The following is a 26091-nucleotide window of genomic DNA, read 5'->3' as shown; positions in this document are numbered from 1 at the left end:
ACCACATATATACAACATATAATTTTGTATGCGAAACAAAACCTCTAACAAATTTGGCAAATCTCGCCCTTTATTTTTTATTAAAACCAATGCTAGGCACTGCGTACATCTATTGATGACATGCAACAGAAATACGATGGGATCGCAGCCTTATCGTACACGCTGGATCCGCATTCCGTTGTTACCACATCATCGGCTGTGTCCATGCTATTGAAGCCATCCAAATTAGGCTTATCCTATGCGGAGGTGCTCTCCGGACACTCAAGTCCCGTTAGCTTCGCACAAACGGAAAATGTTTTGCATAAGATTAAAGTACAAAATGCCAAACTAGAGAACACTAATGTTAAAAGAATCAACAACAACAACAACACCACCACAACCACCATTACTACCACGACTACCACAAATAATGCAAATAATGCCGAAGCACGGTCAGAGGCTGTGAGCCAGGCGCCGCAAAGTGTACAAGAATTTGAACCTCAACAATACGAAACAACAATTGCCACAACAATGCAAGACATGCAAACGGCACAACAACCGCAAAATGATAGAATTGATGCGCCGCCGGCGCATATAATAACAACGTCTGAGCCACAAGTGCAGAGCACGCAAAGTGAGTATGTAAATGAAAGCGGACAACACGTCGTACAAACGCGTACAACAACACAACATGTGACGATTAGCCACGATCAACAGCAGCCACGTGAGTTGCAAGCGGAAACGGTAAGTGCGTGGCATGAAGCGCCTGTAGAAGTACAGGAAGTAAGTGCATATGAGCAGCCACAACCCGCGGCGCGTCAGCAACAACAGCAATTGCATGCGCCACGTGAACAGCGTCGCGGTCGTTCGCCGCGTCGTCGCCACCAACACGACGAAGCGCAACACTACGCGCCGTCAACGACGCAACATTCAACACGCGAACAACGCGATGCGCATGCACATTATGCGACCACAACAACAACGACGCGCACACAAACACATGCAAGACAACAGTCAGCAGCAAAGCAACAAGAGCAGCAAACACATTTGCTAGCGCCCACGCAAGAACGTATGCGTTCGCGTAGCCCCATATGGGCACCGGGCTCGACTTCGTATGCCGAAGTATTGCGCGGCATTGAATTGGAACGTCAGCGCGCTGCAACTGCCGAACAAAGAAGCGCACAAAGCGGCAGCAGAGCAATTATTACCGCCACCACGACCACAACTAGTGACTACGTGACGCCAGCGCAGGCGCATGCGTCAACGCAGTCACAGCAGCAAGCACAAACACAAGAATCAGCAGTGCAGCAACAGCTGCCAGCGGTCGACACACTTATACAAACGAATACAAATATCGTGGAATATCAGCAGCCGGCTTACGATTTGCCTAGCCAATCGTACGATATAAGCGCTGAATATGCAAATGACGTGCCACAGACTCCATTAGTAAGCGCTTTTGTTGAGCCAGTCACAGTGCCCAGCCCTTACGACGCCGCAATGAGCGCAAATACTTATGTTGACACTGTTTCTTTAACAACTTCGGTGCCCGGCACTTATGTTGACACAGTTTCATTACCAAGTAGTTATATTGAGCAGCCCGTCTCAGCGGGCAATGCGCCAATGACCGCCGCGGAAATACAAGCAGCTTACCTGCAGCCCGATCCGCAGCTCTATCAGAGCATGTACGAAAATATGGCCGATGCCGGTCAGTGGGGTTATGCAACTGTGCCAGGGGCACAACAAGTTGTACAGCCTGACCAAACGTCAGCCACTCAAAATTATTACGAACAGATTATACAAATGCAATATCCCCAAGGCACGACGGCGCAAACGACTTACGCGCAGTATCAGTATCAGCCGACGGCTAACCAATATCAATTAATGGCCGGTTACTATCCCACTGAACAACAACAAACTGAATCGTATCAAACGGTTTATGCACCAACTGCAGACCAAACTCAGTTGTATTATCAACAAGAATCAACCAAACCTTATCAAGAGCTACAAAATGTGGCCTACGATACAGAGTCACAGGAATATTTAACCGACTATCCGCCGACTCAAATAAATCAAAGTGTTATCGATCAGGTAGTCACTACGCTTGCGTCGATTGTACAAAATGTTACAACGACACAAACGCATGCTGTCAATTCACAGCAACAACATGTACAGGAGTCAGTGCAACAATTTGAACAATCAACGCCGCTGCAACCGTTTAGCGAGTCGGTGCCTACTTATGAACAGGCAACTACAGCCCCACCATCCTACGAACAGACCCAACTTACGCAGTTATATGAACCGCAATCCATTGAAGCCGATGAACCGCGGCCTGACATAACATTCGGCCAATTTGAAATGAATGAAATCGAGTCGATTCCCGCCGAAATTGTGGATAGTCCACAAGCGCAACAAGAGCTCGTGGAGCCTGCACCTATTGCAGAGTCGGTCTTTGTACCAGAAGCTCCTTACTCTGCGCCTTTGCAACCTATGGAAAGTGTGCCTCCACAAGAGACAGTACCCACACAGGTACCCTTAAGTCCCACAAAGTCTAAAACACAGGAAATGCTTAAAACAGATCCTAACCAGTTCACGACTTATGCTGAAGTACTATTTGGTATACATCATGGTGGAAGTAATGTTTTCCAGCCATCCAGTCAAAAGCCACAGCAACAGCAAACGCAAATTCGCATTACAGCAACCAAACATGATTTAAATACAAATAGAAGTCAGCAACAAAAATTGACAACCAAAACTGCAACGACAACTACAACGACATATGCGACCACGACATCGAACAATAATAATAGACGGCCGCTAAAGTCTCCTTCTCGGAATGCACCAGCAGTTCAGAGAAGAGAAGACACAGCTGCTGTCGCCGTGGCACCGGTGCCACATCCACGTAAAGAACAACGACCATCAAAAGGTCAACGGACGGATTCAAAATCGCGACCTCATAATGGATCTCCACCAACAACGCACAGAGATGTGGAGATTCGACAATTGCACGATAAGCATGAAAAGCACGAAAAACATGATAAACATAAAAAATCTGTGGAAGAATCCACTGTAACTGTAACCAGTAAATCTCACAAGGATACGAAGCATGCACGCGATAGTAGGAAAGTGAAACACGCTGAAGTTGTGTCTGAAATTCATGGAGAGACCACAGTAGCTGCTGAACCAGCTGTTTCTGTGGGAAGGACAGATACAACCAAGCAGCAAGTTAAAACTCAAAGCGACGCTGTGCATGATAATGAGTCGGAGAAGAGACCAGCCAAACCCAAAAGACAAAAGAAACATAAGCATTCAGGTGAAATAGAAGAGCCTGTGGAAAAGAAAGAAAAGTCAGAAACAATTATAGAGAAAGACGCCGTCAAAGTTAGCCCTGTTGCTGAAAAAGTTCCTGTTACTGCTGAGAAGTCAGTCGTTTTGGCAGAAAAAGTAGTTCCTATTGAAAATATCGTTCCTTCTAGTGAAAAAGTGGATGTTCTAAAGTCGACCACAATTGACTTTATTGCATCCGAAAGTCTTAAAGACATACCGGCCAAACCCGCGAGAAAGGAAAAGTCCAAATCTCAGCGTAAAAACTCACCAGTCGAAGTAATTTCGACAAGTGAAGTCGCGGTTGCACCAGTGATTTCCGAATCCACCAAGGTCTTAAGAGAAAATGGTGGATCTACTACTACAACAGTCACAACCACAACAATAACTAAACGCATTACAAAGCGTATTATTACAAGAATCATTGATGGAAAAGAAGTTGTGATCGAGGAGGATGTAGTTGACGATGAACCCACAGTCGGAACGGATGTTGCAATCAACCAGGTGGTTGTAGAACCTGAAAGAGTCACCACTGAAATAATTGAGCACGCAGAAAACATGCAAAAGCCTATAAAGAAGGATAGGAAGAAGTCCAAGAGTCCTAAAGAAGAACTTATGGCAACACCTGAACAAACAGTTATTACTACTGAGATCACAAGCACACCATTGATTGAAGTTAAACCAAAAGAGGAGCAGAAGCTTGCAACTGAGAAAGTTATTGAAGCTGTAGAGAACAAAACATCTAAAAAGAAGGATAAAAAAAAATCAAAGGAGCCGAAAGTCGCAGCTCCCGTTAATAAACTATCGATAACAACGGAAGATACCGTTAGTACAAACATCACAGAACAACCGGAAAATAACACAGTTTCGCAAGTTGCAGAAACATTGCTGGTTCATGAGAAACAGCAGTTAACTGCGGAACCTACTCGGCAAGTGCCGGTAGAGACCCAAGAAAATGTTAAATCAAGTATTACCCAATTCATAAACGTCGAAAAGGAAACATCAGAAAAACAAACGAAAAAAGACAAGAAGAAGCCAAAGGGCCAAATGGATTCCAAGGAAACCTCAGTTCCAAAAACTTCAGAAACTATTAAGGTGATAGATGAGAAACCAGAGAGCTTACAGGATAAAAAAATTGAGAAAACAGTCACATCAACTGCAACAAAAATAGGTTCGAATGAGCACTCCACAGCAGAAAGCTCTGTGGACGTTGTAACTGAGGTTAATGAAAACTCGGTACTTGTCAATCAAACAATAAAAGCCACTTACGAGGAACAAATAAATGAGAACAATGTGGTTGAACCTATTGTAGAAAATGCACCAATTGAGGAGATTGGCTCTGAAACTGTGACTGAAAACCTCGAAAGTGTTGAGAAACTCCCACTAGTTGAAGAGACCCCAATTGTTCAAGAATCTACACCCGAAACTGTCGTCAAATTTCCACTTATTCCAAAATCTACATCTGAATCTGTTGTGGAAATCACCACCACTGTTCAAAAAACCCCAATTGTTGAAGAATCTACTTCCGAATCTGTCGTGGAAACCATAATCGATATTCAAGAAAACCCAATTGTTCAAGAGTTCACTATTATTGAACCAACGGAAGTAAACATTGAAGTGAAACCTGTACAAATTCCAATTGTTGAAGAAAAAGGCTTAATAGTAGAAATTCCTCAAACAGTGTCAGAACAACGCAATCTCACAACAAGTATACACGATTTCATTGCTGCAGAAAGGCAGGCTACAGAGAAATCGCCGAAAGCTCAAAAGAAGGATAAGAAGAAGAAAAAGGATCAGAAGAAACCAGAGGAAGTAAGTGCTTCTATTGATGAGCGTATCGACATTGTTGAGGAAGCACCGGTGAACGTAAATGATGCACCTGTAGAAACCATAACAAGAGGTGAAGAAATTTCTTCAACCGACGGCTATGCCGCGTCGATTATTAAGACTACAACAAGGAAAACAGCGACCTTAACTACTCGTACAAAAATAATTAGAATAATTGATGGAAAAGAGGAAATTGTTGAACAAGAAGAAACTACACAGGAAACGCCAAATGAATCTGTTGAGCACACCATCAATGTTGTTGAGGGCAAACCCGTAGACCCGGATATAGAACAAATAATACAAAATGTTAATGAATATCAACCCGATGCGCAAATTGTTAGTATTACGGAAGATGAACCAAAAGTCGAAACCTATTCTAGAACAACCACTGACGGTAATATAACAAAGACGACGACTGTAATTAAACGAAGAATTATTACGAAAATTATTGATGGAAAAGAAGTGCTCATTGATGAAGGTGAAGATGTAAGCCCAGTTGTGGAGCAAGTGAGTGTAGTAGAAAATGAACCAGCGTTTATTAAAGAAACCATGATTTCGCCTGTTACCGAAACCACTCCGATAGAACCGATTATTATTGACGAGTCTGTGCAAGCGCCAGTTGTAGAGTCCGTTGATGTAGTTATTGAAGACAACATAACAACCAGTGTCACCGATTTCATCACCGCTGAAAAGCAGAAAACCGATAAACAACAAAAACCTGCTAAAAAAGACAAAAAAGAGAAAAGGAAAACGAAACCCGAAAAGCAGGCTGAAGCAACAATTGTAGATATATTTGTGTCGGAAGAGAATAACTTACCCACAAATGCACCGGTTACGAAGGTGGAGGAAAAACCAGTAGAGTCAATTGGTAAGAGTCTGGAAGAGACCACTTTGACGCAGAAATCAACGGTGCCCGAGTCTTCGGTGAAACCCGCAGTTTCTGCAGAAAAGCCTACCAAACGTGTTGCCTTTGCTATAGACGTTGAACCGAATGAAGCCAATGTGGAATTTACTCTACCCGTTCCTAAAGAACGAACAGATATTAAAACATTGACAAATGACTTTTTAAGCGGCGAAAAACAAACACAACAACCAATAGTACAGAAAGTCGCCGAAATAACAATTACAGAGCCACAGCCTCTTTTAGAAACCACAGAGCCCCTGAATGAAATAAGTGCAATACCAAACAGAACAGAAAAAGAAACTATAGTAGACGATAATGGAGTCGTAAAGACTACGACGGTACGAAAGACCAAATTTGTTAAGAAAATAACACAGAAAAAACAAGAATCACCTGAGCCTCAAAACGTGCCAACGCCACAAGAGAATATTGATGTGGCAGAGGAAGCGAGGGAAGAACCCACAATTGAGAAATCCGAATCGATTGTGCGTGAAGTCGCAGACAGTGGTGTCGTTAAGACGACAACAGTACGTACAATGAGCATCAAGTCGCAGAATGTCAATGACAGTGAAGTCGCCGAAGCCACCGAAGAAGTGGTGGAAAAAGAATCAACACCAATTCCAACAGCAGCAGTAGAGGAAAAGATCTCGAAAGTAGATAATACTGAGGCTTTCACAATTGGTGATGTACCAACTACAGACGAACCACAACTTGCAACAGTTGAAACGGATGAAAACTACAGCGGTGAGGTTATTAAGACGATTCGTGTACGCAAAACGAAAACCGTGAAAAAGATTACACAAAATGTTGAAAAATCTACGACAGAAAATATTAGCACGGATCATGCGGCAGGAAATGAGACTGAAAAGAAATTATTGGTTGAAGAGCCCAACGACATTGTGACAGATGCTGATGACAATAGCGGTGTAATAAAAACTGTAACTGTACGTACAACAAGCTTCGTGAGACGTATACCACATGACTCCTCTGCTACGACGACGGATGAGACAACACATCCAGAAACAAATGAAACAAACAGCGAAGAAAAGCAAAGAAAATCACCTTTGCTTATTGAAGAGCCAAGTGAAAGCTCAACAACCACTACACAAATGGACGGTGCTATTATAAAAACAACAACCATACGTACAATGAGATTAAACAAGACTATTGCTTCAGATGGTCGTATACTATTGAAAGAGATAGATAATCCAGATGACGTCATAGTAACCTCCACAATTGAAATGCCCGACCAGGCAACAATGCCGGAAGAAAAAATCGCTGATGTCACTGTATCGTCTGAAACTTTGACAACGGCATACGTACCCACTGAAAGCACTAGTACAAAGTTCGAACCAAGTGGTATTGATGAGGTTCAAATTATTGATTCGGCAAACAACGTGCAAACGGAAGCAAAGAGTACTGGCATTAAGGTAGTTGATATCGAAACGAAAGAGTTACCAAATGTTGAGGAACAGCTAAAAACGCGAGAAACCAGCTCCACTGATAGTACGCAATTCTCTAGAACCACCTCTGACATTACAGTCACCAATAAGACACTGATCACACAAACTAACCAACAATCTACCAATTCTACCACTACCGTAACCAAACGCACCAGACTGACAACCATACAAAGACCCAGTTTTGAAACTCAAGACGGCGCGCCATTACAAGTTGTTAGTGAAAATTACGTTACCCCATATAAATCTGGAGAAATACGAAAGATAGCGCTCATAACTCATGAGGAGAAATACAAAGAACCTAAAATGAAAATGCATTTTGATTTTCCACCTGTTAGTTTACAAGTTACCGAGACCTTAACCCAAACGTTAGAGAATGCTGCAACTACCACCGAAGAAAGCAAGTTTGTAGAAGAAGTGGTCAATCAGCAAGTTCACACAGAAAGCACTGAAATAGTTAAACAAAAGGTAGAGATAGAAGACGAAACACAGAATAGGGAAGCAGAGCAGCTTATTGAAGTTGTAGATGTAGTTAGCACCGTTAGTCCGACATCAGCTGTACGCAATACGGAAAGCACTCATGAAAAGTTAGACGAAATAGTTGAAGAGCTGAAATTGCAAACGATTACAGAAAAGACAGATTCCATTATTGTTGAACAAATCACACCAACAACAGCCGTTGGAAATATTGTAGTGTCCGCCTCTATACCTGTAGAAATAGAAAGTCAGTTTGTTGAAAAGTTGGGAGAAACCGTTGTTACACAAGTTAAGACGGTAGATACACCAGATTTCGTAACTGATTTGACCGCGGAGGAGCAAGAAATATTTGAGGATATTAAAAAGAAGCTTTCTAAGAAAGACAAAAAGAAGCGTCCGGCGCTACCTGATGATTTCTTCAAACAACAAGAAATTGATAGTACTGTGCAATTAATTTCAGAAGAACGTTTAGTTAGTGAAACTAGTGGCTTAGAGAAACAAGAACGTGTAGTCGAAGACTTGTCAGTTGTAAAAGAATCACAAGAAAACGTTAATTCTGTATTAGAGCATAATAAACTCAGTGAATTGGTTAATAAGGAAATAAGCAAGACAGACGAACTTTATCACGAATTAATTGAACATGAAGATTTCGTTATTGAGTCGCATGTTCAGCTTATAGAAGAACCAAAGGTTGAAGAAGAAGAAGTGCAAGACATAACAAAATTGCCTGAAGTAAACGAACCCACTAATATTGCTAACGCTAATGAAATACCTTCTGCTAAACCCAGCGCTAGCGATCTAACTGAAGAATCTAGTGCTAGTATTTCTTCATTAACTTGCTTTGAAGTGTCTAAATACAATATAACCGAACTGCAATTAGCCGAAAAGAGTTATATTGAAGTTAGTAGCAAACACTCTGAACCCAAAACAGAAGACTTACCCCAACAAAATGAAGATACCCCAGTTAGTGATGCACATGATAGGGACACAAGTGAAATTCCAAGTGGTGTAAATATTCATTACGAATTACCGAAGTACGAGGTCTCTGCTCTAGCGCGCGCTGAATGTAAATACCACATCCAATACCCAGACGTTGATGCAACTAAATTGGAGGCCGCTACAAATGAGGTAAGTGATATAGAAGAAGCAAATTTAATTAAGAAGCTAGCAGAGGTAGAGTTAGGTGATAAGGAAGATAAGTTAGTTTCAACAACCACTACCACAATAACAACCACAACAACAACCACGGTTTCAACAAATGAAGATATTTCTGAATTAACCACGGCAACAGAAATAGTGAATGTTGAGACGCCAGAAATCGCGATTCACGAAGAGGTGCCCAAGCAGATCATAGAAATAACCGATACCGTATCAGTAGAACCAGCTCAAGAGTTGAAGCGTGAAGAAGAATCAATTGATTCTCACCAGGTTGAAGAAGAACCTGTCACAAATACTACCAAAAATATTACAGCGGTTACCACTGCAAGTAATCTTGCTACAACTAGTCTCACAACACTTGATTATGAAATTTTGGAAATACCAAAATACAACTTAGAAGCCATCAAATTAGCTGAGAAATTATTTGTGACAAGCATAGCTAAGCAAAGTGCTGACGATGAAGTAGAATTGGAAATACCACAAAAGCAGGAAGCTATTGAAATTGTGGATGCTAAAAAAGACGAAGTAGCTAAGCCGATTGTAACTGAAACAACATCCGAAACTACTCGGCCAACAGCTGAACCACACTTCTACTCCTTTGAAGTTCCAAAGTATGATCATAAAGCTTTGTTTACTGCTGAAAATTATTTACCATTGTTCAGTGGCCAGTCAGATGAAGAAAATCTCACCTCTGTTATCACCGAAACAGTGGAAGTACAGACGCAAGATACAAAACCTTTGGTAGAAATGGTAGCACAAGACGAAACAACCATCACAAACGTTGAAGAAGCGAAATCAGTTACTGTTTCAGAAGAATCATTACCTGTTTCGCAGACTACGCAAACTACCATCACAACCACTGTAGTAACCGAAGCAACTGCGATAACGGTTCCCGAAACCACACCGATAGAAGAAATTTCTTTAGCGGTTGAAGAGAAACCGATCGAAAAGGTTGAGGAAGTGAAACCAGTAGAAGAGGTTGTAGACTCGCAACCTATTGTAGAACAACCAATCGAACCAGTAAAGGAAGAACCCAAGAAAGCTCATTATGCAGGTCTTCCAATCGACGAATCTTCAAGCACCTGGATGGATGTTCTTGATGAACCAATGGTATTCTCTGACGAAGAAGAAAAGTCAGAAGAAACTGTTACTCAGTCTGTCTCCCAAACCACTACTACAACCACTGTAGTTACCGAAACAGTAGAGTTAAAGTCTCCAGATTCAAAACCAGTCGAAGAAGTTCCTGTTGTGGTCGAAGATAAGCCAATCGAAAAGGCAGAGGAAGTGAAACCAGTAGAAGAGGTTGTAGAATCGCAACCTATTTTAGAACAACCTATCGAACCAGTAAAGGAAGAACCCAAGAAAGCTCCTTATGCAGGTCTTCCAATCGACGAATCTTCAAGCACCTGGATGAATGTTCTTGATGAACCAATGGTATTCTCTGACGAAGAAGAAAAGTCAGATGAAACTGTTACTCAGTCTACCTCGCAAACCGCTACTACAACCACTGTAGTTACCGAAACAGTAGAGTTAAAGGCTCCAGATTCAAAACCAGTCGAAGAAGTTCCTGTTGTGGTCGAAGATAAGCCAATCGAAAAGGCAGAGGAAGTGAAACCAGAAGAAGAGGTTGTAGAATCGCAACCTATTGTAGAACAACCAATCGAACCAGTAAAGGAAGAACCCAAGAAAACTGCTTATGCAGGTCTTCCAATCGACGAATCTTCAAGCACCTGGATGGATGTTCTTGATGATCCAATGGTATTCTCTGACGAAGAAGAAAAGTCAGAAGAAACTGTTACTCAGTCTGTCTCCCAAACCACTACTACAACCATTGTAGTTACCGAAACAGTAGAGTTAAAGTCTCCAGATTCAAAACCAGTCGAAGAAGTTCCTGTTGTGGTCGAAGATAAGCCAATCGAAAAGGCAGAGGAAGTGAAACCAGTAGAAGAAGTTGTAGAATCGCAGCCTATTTTAGAACAACCTATCGAACCAGTAAAGGAAGAACCCAAGAAAACTGCTTATGCAGGTCTTCCAATCGACGAATCTTCAAGCACCTGGATGGATGTTCTTGATGAACCAATGGTATTCTCTGACGAAGAAGAAAAGTCAGAAGAAACTGTTACTCAGTCTGTCTCCCAAACCACTACTACAACCATTGTAGTTACCGAAACAGTAGAGTTAAAGTCTCCAGATTCAAAACCAGTCGAAGAAGTTCCTGTTGTGGTCGAAGATAAGCCAATCGAAAAGGCAGAGGAAGTGAAACCAGTAGAAGAGGTTGTAGAATCGCAGCCTATTTTAGAACAACCTATCGAACCAGTAAAGGAAGAACCCAAGAAAACTGCTTATGCAGGTCTTCCAATCGACGAATCTTCAAGCACCTGGATGGATGTTCTTGATGAACCAATGGTATTCTCTGACGAAGAAGAAAAGTCAGATGAAACTGTTACTCAGTCTACCTCGCAAACCACTACTACAACCACTGTAGTTACCGAAACAGTAGAGTTAAAGGCTCCAGATTCAAAACCAGTCGGAGAAGTTCCTGTTGTGGACGAAGATAAACAAATCGAAAAAGCAGAGGAAGTGAAACCAGTTGAAGAGGTTGTTGAAACGCAAACCATTGTAGAGTCACCTATTGTATTGGTAAAGGAGGAGCCAAAGGAAAATGTTAAGAAACCCAATGAAGTGAGTGCACCAGTAGTTCTGCCAACAGACGAGAAATTTATTGTGAATGAAGAAATTAACTTTGAGCTCATTGAGGAGAAGCCTAAAAACAAGAAAATTGTGACATTTGGCAATGAGAGTTCTCATGAAATTTTGGAAATTAAACCTGCTGACTCTTTTGCCTCTTATGAGAACGTGCAACTTACACCAGAAATAGTGCATTATCCTGTCAGTAACTTCTCGGAAGAATTAAGTATTGGTGAAAGCGAATTATTGATTATGCCTAAATGGTCTGATGGTAAGCCACTTCAGGAGGAGAAAACTGTTATTGACACTTGGTCAAGTGTATTAGAGGATACAACACCTATTTCACAAAATATTGCGTTTATCTCAAAATTATCTGCGGACGCGCCAGAATTTACTCCATCTTATTTACGGCAGGCAGACTCTGATCAAAACATACTTTTCTTAGAAAGCGAAAGAAATCTTAACACTTCCATAGATGGACATAAGCAATACGAAAAAGTACAGAAGAAGTCTAAACAGCAAAAAAGAGAAGAAAACATACAGAAGGTTGTTACAGAAGAGAAACATGACAAACCTTCAAAACTCAATGTTGATGCCGCAGAGTTCAAAGTTGCTGCCGATACAAGGGATGCAAGTACATCACGAGGAAAGTCTTATGCTGATATTGTATTTGGTGATCACTCGCATAAAGAGGAATCTAAACCAAACCTTAGTGTTGCCGAAAATCTGACTGTGTCTGTAGAAAAGGTAGTCGAAAAGGTCGTCCCTGTTGAGAGTATAAAATCTAAGGAAGAGAAGAAAAAGAAAACAAAGAAAGAGAAACGTAGAGCTGAACAAGTCGTTAAAGCAATTGAACCGGCAGCGGAGGAAGTACCTGAGAAAGCATCAGATAATATTGAAGAAAACTTAGAACCAATCGTTTCGGATTTGCCCCGAACTGTGCCAGATAGTACGCAGGCACCAATGCTTTCATGGTCTTCTATTGTAAAGAAGCCGGGTGAATGGGTCGATGACATCGTTAGCAAAACAAAGAAGGTATTTGTCGACAGCGATAAAAAAGTGGCCAGCACTGACAGAAAAACTGAAAAGGAAGTTACTAAAGGAAAGCCAATAGCAAGAGAAAGGGAGGATAAGCCCAAAAAGACTAAGAAGCATAAAACTAAGGACGATTTGACAAAACCAGATAAGCCTTCTGAAATACATGCTCATGCAAAATCTGATGACGCTGACTTCTTGGAGAGTGACGAATCCGATATATTGAAAGAAAATGGTCCAAGTCCAGCGACATCTGAGGATGAGCCGCAACAAACTGTGGAAACAGTAGTTGTACCTGATAATGATGCAACAACAAAATCTGAAGGAAGCGTTATTTCCTGGGCGTCATTAGTTAGTAGACCGGGAGAATGGATAGACGAAACTGTTTCTAAACAAAAAGCGCCAGTAGAACCCGTTCATAAGACTGAAAAAGCAAAACCATCAAAAATCAAGGAAAAGAAAACGAAAACAAAACCTAAACCTGAAAGAGTAACTAAAAGAGAAGAGCCTAATCGCGAGCAGACCGTTGACACAAATGCTGAAGACAATACCGTAAATATAGTTGAGATAGACCAAGTACCGTTAGTTATAGAAAAAGAAGAAATTACAATCGAAACCAAGGAATCAGAAGCTCCTTCACAATCCCAAGGTTTTTCATGGGCAGCTTTAGTAAAACGGCCTGGTGAATGGGTCGATGATATAAAGGAACGGAAAAAAGTGGAGAAAATAACTGAGCCTGTTAGCAGTGAAACAACCTCAAAAACAGAAACCCAAGCCAGTCAAACGAAAACACCGAAAAATATATCTAAAAAGGTTAAAGAAAACACCCGTGTTTCTAAAGAAAGAACACAAAAGGATACTTCCCTTGTTACAACATCTGACAGCGACTCTGATAAACAAGAAAAACAGTCTGCTCCTGAGCCGAATAATATGACATGGGCTAAAATTGCAAGTCAAACAAACGATAACTTAATTGAAGTAAAGACTCCTACGGACAAAGAAATACTAAGGTCTAAGGCAACAAAACCAGCGAAAGAGTTCCCTCAACCCAAGGAAAAACTGATATCTAAACCCAAAAAAGAAGAAAGCAAGGAAATACCTGTAGTTCAAGCTGCTGCTCCTTCTAAAATGTCATGGGCCTCTATAGTGAGCCAATCCACAACAGATTTTATTAGCAATGAACGAAATCGACCCGCTCCGAAGATCGAGAAGGTCAAACCGGCTCCCCAAAAAGCTAAACAAGTTGAAAATATTGAAAATAGAAAGATTGAGGAACCAGAACCTGCTTTTGAGCAGAAACAAACTCTAGATGATTTCGAATGGAATAACTTCACTGAAACAACACTTTCAGCGACTGATAAAATTAGTGAAAACGATAATAGTCAAAATCAATCTAAATCTTGGAAAGATATGATTGATGAAGAAATTGATGACATATTTTCTGAAGACATTCCAAAAACATACACTGAGCCTAAACCACAAGAAAAGTTTGCTGAAGAGAAACCAATGGAACAGGAAAAATACGTAAAACCAGTTGTAGAATTGGTAGTAGAGCAAACTATCATAGAACAATCCACAAAATTAGTAACAGAAGAAAGTGTTTCCCAGGCTACGACGGAAACCACTAAGACAATTGGTGTAGTTACTGAAGCAGAAGAATCAAAGACTTCAGAACTGAAACCAGTAGAAAAAATTTCTGTATTGGTTGAAGAGGAGCTAATCAAAATGGTTGAGGAAGTGAAACCAGTGCAAGAGATTGAAGAAGTGAAAGTGGAACAACCCGCTGAACCCGTCAAGGAAGAACCCAAGAAACCTGCTTACGCTGGTCTTCCCATTGATGAATCTTCAGGTACTTGGATGGATGTTCTCAACGAACCAATGGTATTCTCTGACGAAGAAGAAAACACAGAAGAACCTGTTGCTGAGACTACTACCACAACTATTGTAGTGACTGAAACAGTAGAATCAAAGGCCTCAGAATCCAAAGCAGTAGAGGAACAATCTGTTGTGGTTGAAGACAAACCAATCGAAAAGGTTCAGGAAGTGAAACCAGTGCAAGAGATTGTAGAAGTGAAAGCGGAACAACCTGCTGAACCCGTCAAGGAAGAACCCAAGAAACCTGCTTACGCTGGTCTTCCCATTGATGAATCTTCAGGTACTTGGATGGATGTTCTCGACGAACCAATGGTATTCTCTGACGAAGAACAAAACACAGAAGAACCTGTTGCTGAGACTACTACCACAACTATTGTAGTGACTGAAACAGTAGAATCAAAGGCCTCAGAATCCAAAGCAGTAGAGGAAAAATCTGTTATGGTTGAAGACAAACCAATCGAAAAGGTTGAGGAAATGAAACCAGTGCAAGAGATTGTAGAAGTGAAAGCGGAACAACCTGCTGAACCCATTAAGGAAGAACCCAAGAAACCTGCTTACGCTGGTCTTCCCATTGATGAATCTTCAGGTACTTGGATGGATGTTCTTGACGAACCAATGGTATTTTCTGACGAAGAAGAAAAAACAGAAGAACCTGTTACTGAGACCACCTCGCAGGCTACTACCACAACTATTGTAGTAACTGAAACAGTGGAATCAAAGACCTCAGAACCCAAAGCAGTAGAAGAAAAATCTGTTGTGGTTGAAAAGAAACCAATCGAAAAGGTTGAGGAAGTGAAGCCAGTACAAGAGATTGAAGAAGTGAAAGTGGAACAACCTGCTGAACCCGTCAAGGAAGAACCCAAGAAACCTGCTTACGCTGGTCTTCCCATTGATGAATCTTCAGGTACTTGGATGGATGTTCTTGACGAACCAATGGTATTTTCTGACGAAGAAGAAAAAACAGAAGAACCTGTTACTGAGACCACTTCGCAGGCTACTACCACAACTATTGTAGTAACTGAAACAGTGGAATCAAAGACCTCAGAACCCAAAGCAGTAGAAGAAAAATCTGTTGTAGTTGAAAAGAAACCAATCGAAAAGGTTGAGGAAGTGAAGCCAGTACAAGAGATTGAAGAAGTGAAAGTGGAACAACCTGCTGAACCCGTCAAGGAAGAGCCCAAGAAACCTGCTTACGCTGGTCTTCCCATTGATGAATCTTCAGGTACTTGGATGGATGTTCTTGACGAACCCATGGTATTTTCTGACGAAGAAGAAAAAGCAGAAGAACCTGTTACTGAGACCACCTCGCAGGCTACTACCACAACTATTGTAGTAACTGAAACAGTGGAATCAAAGACCTCAGAACCCAAAGCAGTAGAAGAAAAATCTGTTGTAGTTGAAAAGAAACCAATCGAAAAGGTTGAGGAAGTGAAGCCAGTACAAGAGATTAAAGAAGTGAAAGTGGTACAACCTGCTGAACCCGTCAAGGAAGAGCCCAAGAAACCTGCTTACGCTGGTCTTCCCATTGATGAATCTTCAGGTACTTGGATGGATGTTCTTGATGAACCAATGGTATTTTCTGACGAAGAAGAAAAAACAGAAGAACATGTTACTGAGACTACCTCGCAGACTACTACCACAACTATTGTAGTAACTGAAACAGTGGAATCAAAGACCTCAGAACCCAAAGCAGTAGAAGAAAAATCTGTTGTAGTTGAAGAGAAACCAATCGAAAAGGTTGAGGAAGTGAAGCCAGTACAAGAGATTGAAGAAGTGAAAGTGGAACAACCTGCTGAACCCGTCAAGGAAGAGCCCAAGAAACCTGCTTACGCTGGTCTTCCCATTGATGAATCTTCAGGTACTTGGATGGATGTCCTCGACGAACCAATGGTATTTTCTGACGAAGAAGAAAAAACAGAAGAACCTGTTACTGAGACCACTTCGCAGGCTACTACCACAACTATTGTAGTAACTGAAACAGTGGAATCAAAGACCTCAGAACCCAAAGCAGTAGAAGAAAAATCTGTTGTAGTTGAAAAGAAACCAATCGAAAAGGTTGAGGAAGTGAAGCCAGTACATGAGATTGAAGAAGTGAAAGTGGAACAACCTGCTGAACCCGTCAAGGAAGAGCCCAAGAAACCTGCTTACGCTGGTCTTCCCATTGATGAATCTTCAGGTACTTGGATGGATGTCCTCGACGAACCAATGGTATTTTCTGACGAAGAAGAAAAAACAGAAGAACATGTTACTGAGACTACCTCGCAGACTACTACCACAACTATTGTAGTAACTGAAACAGTGGAATCAAAGACCTCAGAACCCAAAGCAGTAGAAGAAAAATCTGTTGTAGTTGAAGAGAAACCAATCGAAAAGGTTGAGGAAGTGAAGCCAGTACAAGAGATTGAAGAAGTGAAAGTGGAACAACCTGCTGAACCCGTCAAGGAAGAACACAAGAAACCTGCTTACGCTGGTCTTCCCATTGATGAATCTTCAGGTACTTGGATGGATGTTCTTGACGAATCAATGGTATTTTCTGACGAAGAAGAAAAAACAGAAGAACCTGTTACTGAGACCACTTCGCAGGCTACTACCACAACTATTGTAGTAACTGAAACAGTGGAATCAAAGACCTCAGAACCCAAAGCAGTAGAAGAAAAATCTGTTGTAGTTGAAAAGAAACCAATCGAAAAGGTTGAGGAAGTGAAGCCAGTACAAGAGATTGAAGAAGTGAAAGTGGAACAACCTGCTGAACCCGTCAAGGAAGAACCAAAGAAACCTGCTTACGCTGGTCTTCCCATTGATGAATCTTCAGGTACTTGGATGGATGTTCTTGACGAACCAATGGTATTTTCTGACGAAGAAGAAAAAACAGAAGAACCTGTTACTGAGACCACTTCGCAGGCTACTACCACAACTATTGTAGTAACTGAAACAGTGGAATCAAAGACCTCAGAACCCAAAGCAGTAGAAGAAAAATCTGTTGTAGTTGAAAAGAAACCAATCGAAAAGGTTGAGGAAGTGAAGCCAGTACAAGAGATTGAAGAAGTGAAAGTGGAACAACCTGCTGAACCCGTCAAGGAAGAGCCCAAGAAACCTGCTTACGCTGGTCTTCCCATTGATGAATCTTCAGGTACTTGGATGGATGTTCTTGATGAACCAATGGTATTTTCTGACGAAGAAGAAAAAACAGAAGAACATGTTACTGAGACTACCTCGCAGACTACTACCACAACTATTGTAGTAACTGAAACAGTGGAATCAAAGACCTCAGAACCCAAAGCAGTAGAAGAAAAATCTGTTGTAGTTGAAGAGAAACCAATCGAAAAGGTTGAGGAAGTGAAGCCAGTACAAGAGATTGAAGAAGTGAAAGTGGAACAACCTGCTGAACCCGTCAAGGAAGAGCCCAAGAAACCTGCTTACGCTGGTCTTCCCATTGATGAATCTTCAGGTACTTGGATGGATGTTCTTGATGAACCAATGGTATTTTCTGATGAAGAAGAAAAAACAGAAGAACATGTTACTGAGACTACCTCGCAGACTACTACCACAACTATTGTAGTAACTGAAACAGTGGAATCAAAGACCTCAGAACCCAAAGCAGTAGAAGAAAAATCTGTTGTAGTTGAAAAGAAACCAATCGAAAAGGTTGAGGAAGTGAAGCCAGTACAAGAGATTGAAGAAGTGAAAGTGAAACAACCTGCTGAACCCGTCAAGGAAGAGCCCAAGAAACCTGCTTACGCTGGTCTTCCCATTGATGAATCTTCAGGTACTTGGATGGATGTTCTTGATGAACCAATGGTATTTTCTGATGAAGAAGAAAAAACAGAAGAACCTGTTGCTGAGACTACCTCGCAGGCTACTACCACAACTATTGTAGTAACTGAAACAGTGGAATCAAAGACCTCAGAACCCAAAGCAGTGGAAGAAAAATCTGTTGTACTTGAAGAGAAACCAATCGAAAAGATTGAGGAGGTGAAACCAGTAGAACAAATTGTTGAAGTGAAATTTGTTGGCGCGGAGAAAGAATTCGATAATAAAGAAGATTCTGCTTATGCTGAAACGGACCAAAGGTTTTCTTCAACTTGGGCAGAAATTGTTTCTGAGACAATGGAGCAAGAGAAACCAGTGAAAGAGAAAGAGAGAGTCAATAAAAAGAAGACCAGAAAGGATGTAAATGCGGGTGCGGTACCGGAGGGACAGCGTGGACGCATGCCAGTGCATGATAGTGCATCAGCTTTTATAGAGCAGGAAAGAACGCACGCAATGCAAGCAAAAAGCAAACCTGAACTCAAACTACATCCGAAAGATATTCCTGAAATTAAAACATCAGTCACAACTATGTCGTGGTCGGATATAGTGAAACAAGATAGCAAATATGAAGCTAAACGGGAACAAACTGCTGAAACGAAAGAATTCTCGATTCCTAAAAAGACTGGTGCAGATATTGAGGGGACCCAAGTTGATTTGGGCGACGATTCGCATTCTGACAGATTAGAAATTTCTACGAAATCTGTTGAGGAAAAAACACCAAAGGAAAAGGCGAAAAAACAAAAGTCGAGAAAAGTCAAGGCAGAAGAACTTCCAAAGGAATACTCCACAGTTGAAACAAACCCACATGAGTCTACGAATATTGAGCAACCTGTTTCAACTGCTGCTTTGCCATGGTCTGTTATTGTTAGTCAAAATGTTGTTGAAGTTCCGATTACAAACATAGCCGAAATATCACAAATTGCTGAACAGAGAACGCGACAAATTAAGAACGGTGAAAACAAAGTAAAACAAATTTCTGTTGTGGAAAATTCCCAGCATAAGCATAGCAAAGAACAGATACAAACTTTTATTGGACATGAAATTCAGCATTCCAAGTTTTCTCGATCAAAACCGGTTACAGATGTACCAACAACTTCTACACCTATTGAACCAGTTGAAGATACTTTAGCTGCAGGCAAGGAAGTTTCTTTGTCTTGGGCGGACATGGTTAACGAAGAAGAGGAAGCAGAAATTGCACCACAACCAGTAATTGAAACTCTCTCAGAACCAGTAAACAAACTTAACACTTCGGAAGAAACACAATCTCTCCATAAAGCTGAATTAACCGATGAAGAAAAATTGACTGACAAATCAGAACCAACACATTCGAAAGAAAAGAAAGAAAAATTAAAGAAGCAAAAGTCTAAGAAAGAGAAGCGAGGAGCTTCTACATCAGACGAAACAGGAAAAGTCCAAGTTCTAGAAACTACAACAGTTGTTGAACCTGTCAAACGCGAAGAAACTGTCGCGCAAAAACCAGTTGTTATGCCCTCTGTTTGGTCTAGATCTGAAACGTACGCAGAAGTGGTGAGAAAGTCTGGCTTAACTGAAAAATCTAAAATTCGATATCAGGATCCAGAAGTAAAATCTGATGTAGTGAATAAATCGCCTGAGACCGAAACATCAAGCGATAACTTCGACATACATTCTTCTCTTGAAAACGTGACAGAGTTAGAACAAAGACATTCAGAAATCATTTCTGAGGAACATATATTAAATGTTATAACATTACCGGCAACAAATGAAGTCGAACGCGTAGATGGATTTGAAATTTCTGAGAAACCATCTTTTACTGAAACAGAGACAAAAACTTCAGAATTACCAACTGAAACGACTGAGATGTCATGGAAAGAAATAATCGAAAATGAAGATGTAGAGCAGGTACAATCAGAAACGACCTCGTGGGCTTCTGAAATGACGTGGAAGGAAATAATGGAGGATGAAAACCAGCATTCAACGGAACCAGGAACATCATCTTGGGCGTCTATTGTTAGAAGTTTTGCTCCACAAGAATCTGAAGAAAAACCATTGGCAACACAAGAGAGTAAAGACTTTGAAAGCACCGTCACTCCAACTCGTACATCGCGCACAATAGAGCGTCCAATCATTCAAATTACGGAAACGTCAACTGTAACCAAGGAAACTGAAAAGAAAGACGACGAAGGCTTCCTTGAGGCCGTTTCTAAGAAAGAAAAACAACGAAGACGATCACGATCTCGTTCACAGCAATCGGTACCAGAAGAACTAACGCGAACACAAAAACTTACGAAAACGAAAAAAGTAAAGCAGACCAAAGAATTTCGTCAAGAACATACTACTGACGTACCAAAGGAACTTCCATCAGCTAGTTTAACGGCCAAAATACCTTTACAAGAACCGCAACAAGTGTCCAAAATAGTTGAAGACAAAAAGGTAGACACACAGCAAAACGTCATAACACCACTTACAACTGGGCTATCATGGGCTGCCATTGCTGCACAAAATGTACCAGAGCCAGTCCAACACATAAGACCTCTCTATGATGAACTACCAACTAGACCTGAAGAAAAACCTGCTGAAACTGAATCTAAGGTTATTTCTGAAGAAAAACTATCTGTGAAAAAGACAATTGCGCTGGAACCTGAAACGAAAGAAAAAGCCAAAAAGTCAAAGAAAAAGAACAAAAGAAAACCTGCGGAAAACGTTGAATCAGAGGACTTGCATGTGGAATTGTCTGAAGAAAGAACTGAAAGTATTAAACCGACATCCACTACGTCCACTACATCCGATGCATTTGTGTGCCAGACATCGTATTGGTCTGCCAAATTGAAGCCTCAACTAAAGGTTTCAACCACTGAGTCTGACGTAAAATCTGTCGAAATGGTTCCAGAGAATATAGGAGTTTCTGAAATTGTACAGAGCACAAAAGAAGTAACCGTACAATCACCCACAGATCAACCAACTACATGGTCAGCACTCATACAAACTGAAACTACAGTATTTCCAGAACTAAGAATCGATAGTGAGCAGCCTGAACAGTCGGTACCATGGACAACTCTTGTTGTTAGTAAAACAACAGATTTCCAAGCGCCTAAGCCACAAGAAGTCACAAATGCTACAACTGATTTTCTCAATCACGAAAGAAGCTCTGCAGATAAACAAGCGTTCGTAAAAGGCAAAGGCTTCTCGTATGCTGATGTTGTAAAGACCGAAGAGCTTCCTGCGCAGGTAGTCAAAACAGTTCATGTAAAGGAACCATCTACCATGACTGAAAGTGTGAAGGGATCATCAAAGGTTATCAATGTACTTGAGTCAACTAGTACACCTGATACTGCACACGAACCTAAACAAAGCGTGATAGAATCAACAACGGTAACTGGCGTGATAACTAGCGAAACTGAAACCTCTAAAGAACCTAATCAAAACGTGGAGGAATCAACTAAGCTTGTTGAAGTGGTACAAACGATTACAGTCGAAAATGCAGAACCCAAGCATGTAAAAGAACCTGAAGCGGTGGAAATACTGGAGCCAACTAAAGAACCTGAAAGTACTCAAGAGACTGAACAAAGAGTAGAGGAGTCAACCGAAGTTGTTGAGGTGGTTGAAACGACTACGGTCATAACTACAGAACCCGAGCTTGTGAAAGAGTCCGAAGTTCTTGAAATACTTGAACCAATTAAGGTTTCTGAGATCACTCCAGAGATTGAAGGTAGGGTGGAGGAATCAACCAAGATTGTTGAGGTGGTAGAGACAACTACTGTTCACACCACTGAACCCGATATCCCTAAAGAAAGTAAAGAACCTGGAGGTGCTAAACAACCTGAACAAAGTGTAGAGAAATCAGCTAAGGTTGCTGAAGTCTTACAAACGACTACTGTCGTAACTACTGAATCAGAAATTGTAAAAGAACCAGAAGTTGTTGAAGTACTTACACTAACTAAAGAACCTGAAAGCCCTCAAGAGCCTGAACTAAGTGTAAAGGAATCAACTAAGGTTATGGAAGTGGTAGAAACGATTACATCTCCAACTACAGAACCGGAGCCCGTAAAAGAACCTAAAACTGTTGAAATACTACAACCAACTAAAGATCCTGAAAGTCCTCAAGAGATTGAACGAAGGGTAGAGGAGTCTACAGAGGCTGTTGAGGTGGTTGAAACGACTACATTCCCACTTACAGAACACGAGGTTGTGAAAGCGCCCGAAGTTCTTGAAATACTTGAACCAATTAAGGTATCTGAAGTCTCTCCAGAGACTGAAGATAAGGTGCAGGAATCAACCAAGGTTATTGAAGTGGTAGAAACGACTACTATCCAAACTACTGAATCCGAGGTAGCGAACGAGCCCGAAATTGAAGTAGTTGTGCCAATTCAGGAATCTGATACTTCTGAAGTTGTTGAATTAGTGAAACCAGTGACAATCCCCACTGAGATTGTAAGACAAGAAATCGAAGTAAAGGATCCGAAACGTGATATTACAAAGGATTTCCTCGCAACAGAAATATCTATGCAGGTTAGAGATCAGCACTTAAAGGTTACTGAAACTGTGAAGCGTGAAGAAGTGGTTGTAAAAGTTCAAGAAACTGAACTAATAAAGGAACCAGATGTAGTTGAAGAGTTTAATATAGTTGAAGAACAGATTAGTACATCTTTAGCAGATCAAACCGTAGACTTTATAGAAAGTGAGCGTGTATCTATAGTCCCACAAATTGAACAAGGTCCAAAGATTATTGAGGTGTTAGGTATTGATTTTAACCAAGTCGATAACGAGTATATAGTTATTGAACCTATCGACTTCTCTGCAATAAATGACGACATTTTGAAGGAGAATCTGCATTTAGATAGCAGCACATTATTGCGTCCAAATTACGAAGAGATTGAGTCAAAACTGCGATTAGTTTTAGATGAAGAAACTTCAAAAACAGAAGTACCACCTGCGGAAGAGATAATAAAGTCTCCTCAATCTAACGAACTTGTGGTGCAACCATCTAGTACTGATGTTTTAACTGATGAACTCTTGCTTAACCTAAGTCGAGATACCTTTATAAGACAAGTGCATAGCTACACTCAACTGACACAATACGAACTTTATTGGGCACTTTTCGTAGAGTCTAATATTCAAACCGAACTTGTACAAAAGACTGAAACTATAATGGTAAAACCAGTAGCGGTTGAAGCCGTTGTAGAACCAATTGATGAACATAAGACACAAAAGACTGAAATACCAGCTTTAACAGAGCAAATCATTCCCACAGAACTACCACCACCAACTGCTTCGAATCTTGACACTATATGTAGAAATTTGTACATGGATGTGTGGCAACACGACACTAACGTCGAACTGTTGGTGAATAGAAACGAACCGACAGTTGAAAGTGTGATCTCGGTAGACGAAGACCAAGACAAACCCACTGAAACGGTGACTGTAGTTGACGAACTGATTGAAGAAGAACACAATAAACAGACGATAGAAATTAAAGAAAACAAAGAAGACGAAGAAGAAGAAGAAGAAGAGGAGGAAGAGGAAAACGTAGATGAAGTTGACAACAGCAAAACAGATCGTGACTTTGATGAACATAAACGTGACGATCGTGATCCTGGTAGTGGTAGTAGTGGTAATGTTACTCCCACACCAGAACCCGACAGTAATGCCTGCAATCCAAACCAAAGCTGTTCCTCAGAATACATGTCAACCGATTTGCCAGGTGGTCTAGGTCATTGGCGCGATCAAAGCACATATCTCGCTTTGGATGCCGCAACGGGTGTTGAACCTGAAGCGACAACCCTAACAGAGACCGAAACAGAATTTGTACACTCAGAAGCGCCGCTTGAGTCACTAACCGAAACTAAAACGCAAGTAGTACTAACCCCAATTGTTGACACAGAAACAGCAACTGCAACGCCGCCAGTGTCCAATATTGTAAATGTACCCGAAACAACTCAGCCCATCCCAATCCCATCCCTAACCCAGACACAAACCCCAATCCCAACACCAACATCAGCGTCACCAATCATTACCCAAACCGAAAATGTACCCACTACTACTATTGTCGAAAGCGACACCACAAGTAAGCTAACCAAATTGGCGGGCGCCATTATTAATACCGTTAATGTGGCAACCAACGCAACAAATACGGCAATAACGGCAACTAAGGAAGCAGCAACAGCTGTGCTCGCACCCATCGTGTCGGCGGCAATCAGCGATAAGGCAACAACACCGCAAACAACCGCACAAAATACAATACCAACAACAGCAACAACGAAAGATACGAAGTTTGAAGAAGACAAAGTAGAAATAGTTGCGACAACGGTGACACTTCCAGCGCCTGCCGTTGAAGAAACGGTAACGCTGCCAACAACTGAAGTACCGTTGCAAGCGCAAACAATAGCAGCAACAACAACAACGGCAACTGAAACTGAGACAATCGGCTCAGTTGTGCAACCGGCGGTATTAGCACCATGTGCGGCACCGCTTGCACCGCTGACAACAACGCAAACAACAACAACGACGACAACGGTCACCGATGAATTGTATCGCCCCGAATTGCTGGTGCGTACCGAGTCCAATGTGATTAAGCGCACGACGACAACAACAACGATAACGACAACTAGCAGCGGCAGCGGCACAACAACAACGGCAAGCGATGCAAACGTTAACATATTGCGTCAGCAACAACAACAACAACAGCAGCAGGTGATGATCACATTGAGGCTACGTACATTTATTTTATTTATGTTTGCAGCTATTCTGTGTGGTTTTGGTATATGTATATGGCTTTTAAATGGCTATGATTGCCTGTGAGATTAATAGTTACCCAAAGTTTCGACGCAACTAAAACAAAAAAAAAAAACTTACAGTTAACAATTTCCTTCTTCCTTATTTTGAGTTGCTACTACTGACACACACACTTACTCATCGGCGTCATCAAGCACTTTAAACAATTAAAAAAAATTGAAAAAAAAAATATTGTAACAAACGAAAAAACCAACAACAACAATAATATATTAAAATGCATTTATTATTATAAATAATTATACAAACATCAAACACACTAAAAAATATTAAAAAATATTAAATATGTGCAAAGGCAAAAAAAAAATAATTTTTTTGTACATACATACATACATACATGTATTAATATGTTATGGAATGCGTTGTGTAATTTTTTATAAACATGTATATATGTAACCTTGTATGAATTTCGTTTGGTTAGTCGTTTGCATTGCTGTGGCATGTCAGACTTTAATATTAATTACTTTATTATTGTATATTTAAGTAATTTATAAGTATGTATTTGCCTTAGCAACAATTACATATGTATACTATGCCATTAGCTACTATCTAATAGTATTTGTATCAAGCATATATGCTAAAACTTAAATATTATATACATTTAAACAAAATATCAAAAAATACTTAAAAATAGTAACTTTAATGATTTAAAACTTTTAATAATTTAAATTAGTTTAATAATTTTAAAATAGCATTTTGCATTATTTTCTAATAGAATTCATTTTTTCAATTTAATTCTCTTTATTTATTTTTGTGTTTTAATTATGATTTTGCATTATATAATTTTTAGAA

At 40.7% G+C, this 26091-nt stretch overlaps 1 protein-coding gene across 8 annotated transcripts in view; it reads left to right on the top strand.

Annotated features, from left to right (window-relative positions):
• Positions 1-26091, top strand: part of Msp300 (Muscle-specific protein 300 kDa) — a 186188-nt gene that overhangs the window by 122599 nt on the left and 37498 nt on the right. For all 8 annotated transcript variants that reach the window (XM_070107521.1, XM_070107523.1, XM_070107524.1 and 5 more), the window contains one exon: positions 97-25200. In XM_070107521.1, coding sequence (XP_069963622.1) covers positions 97-25200 — 25104 coding nt within the window. The remainder of the gene's footprint in view (positions 1-96; positions 25201-26091) is intronic.

The sequence above is a fragment of the Bactrocera oleae genome, chromosome 3 (genome assembly GCF_042242935.1).
Source record: "Bactrocera oleae isolate idBacOlea1 chromosome 3, idBacOlea1, whole genome shotgun sequence".
NCBI lineage: Eukaryota > Metazoa > Arthropoda > Insecta > Diptera > Tephritidae > Bactrocera > Bactrocera oleae.
The sequence above is the reverse complement of the archived record's forward strand: the minus strand, read 5'-3'. Positions and strand labels throughout refer to the sequence as shown.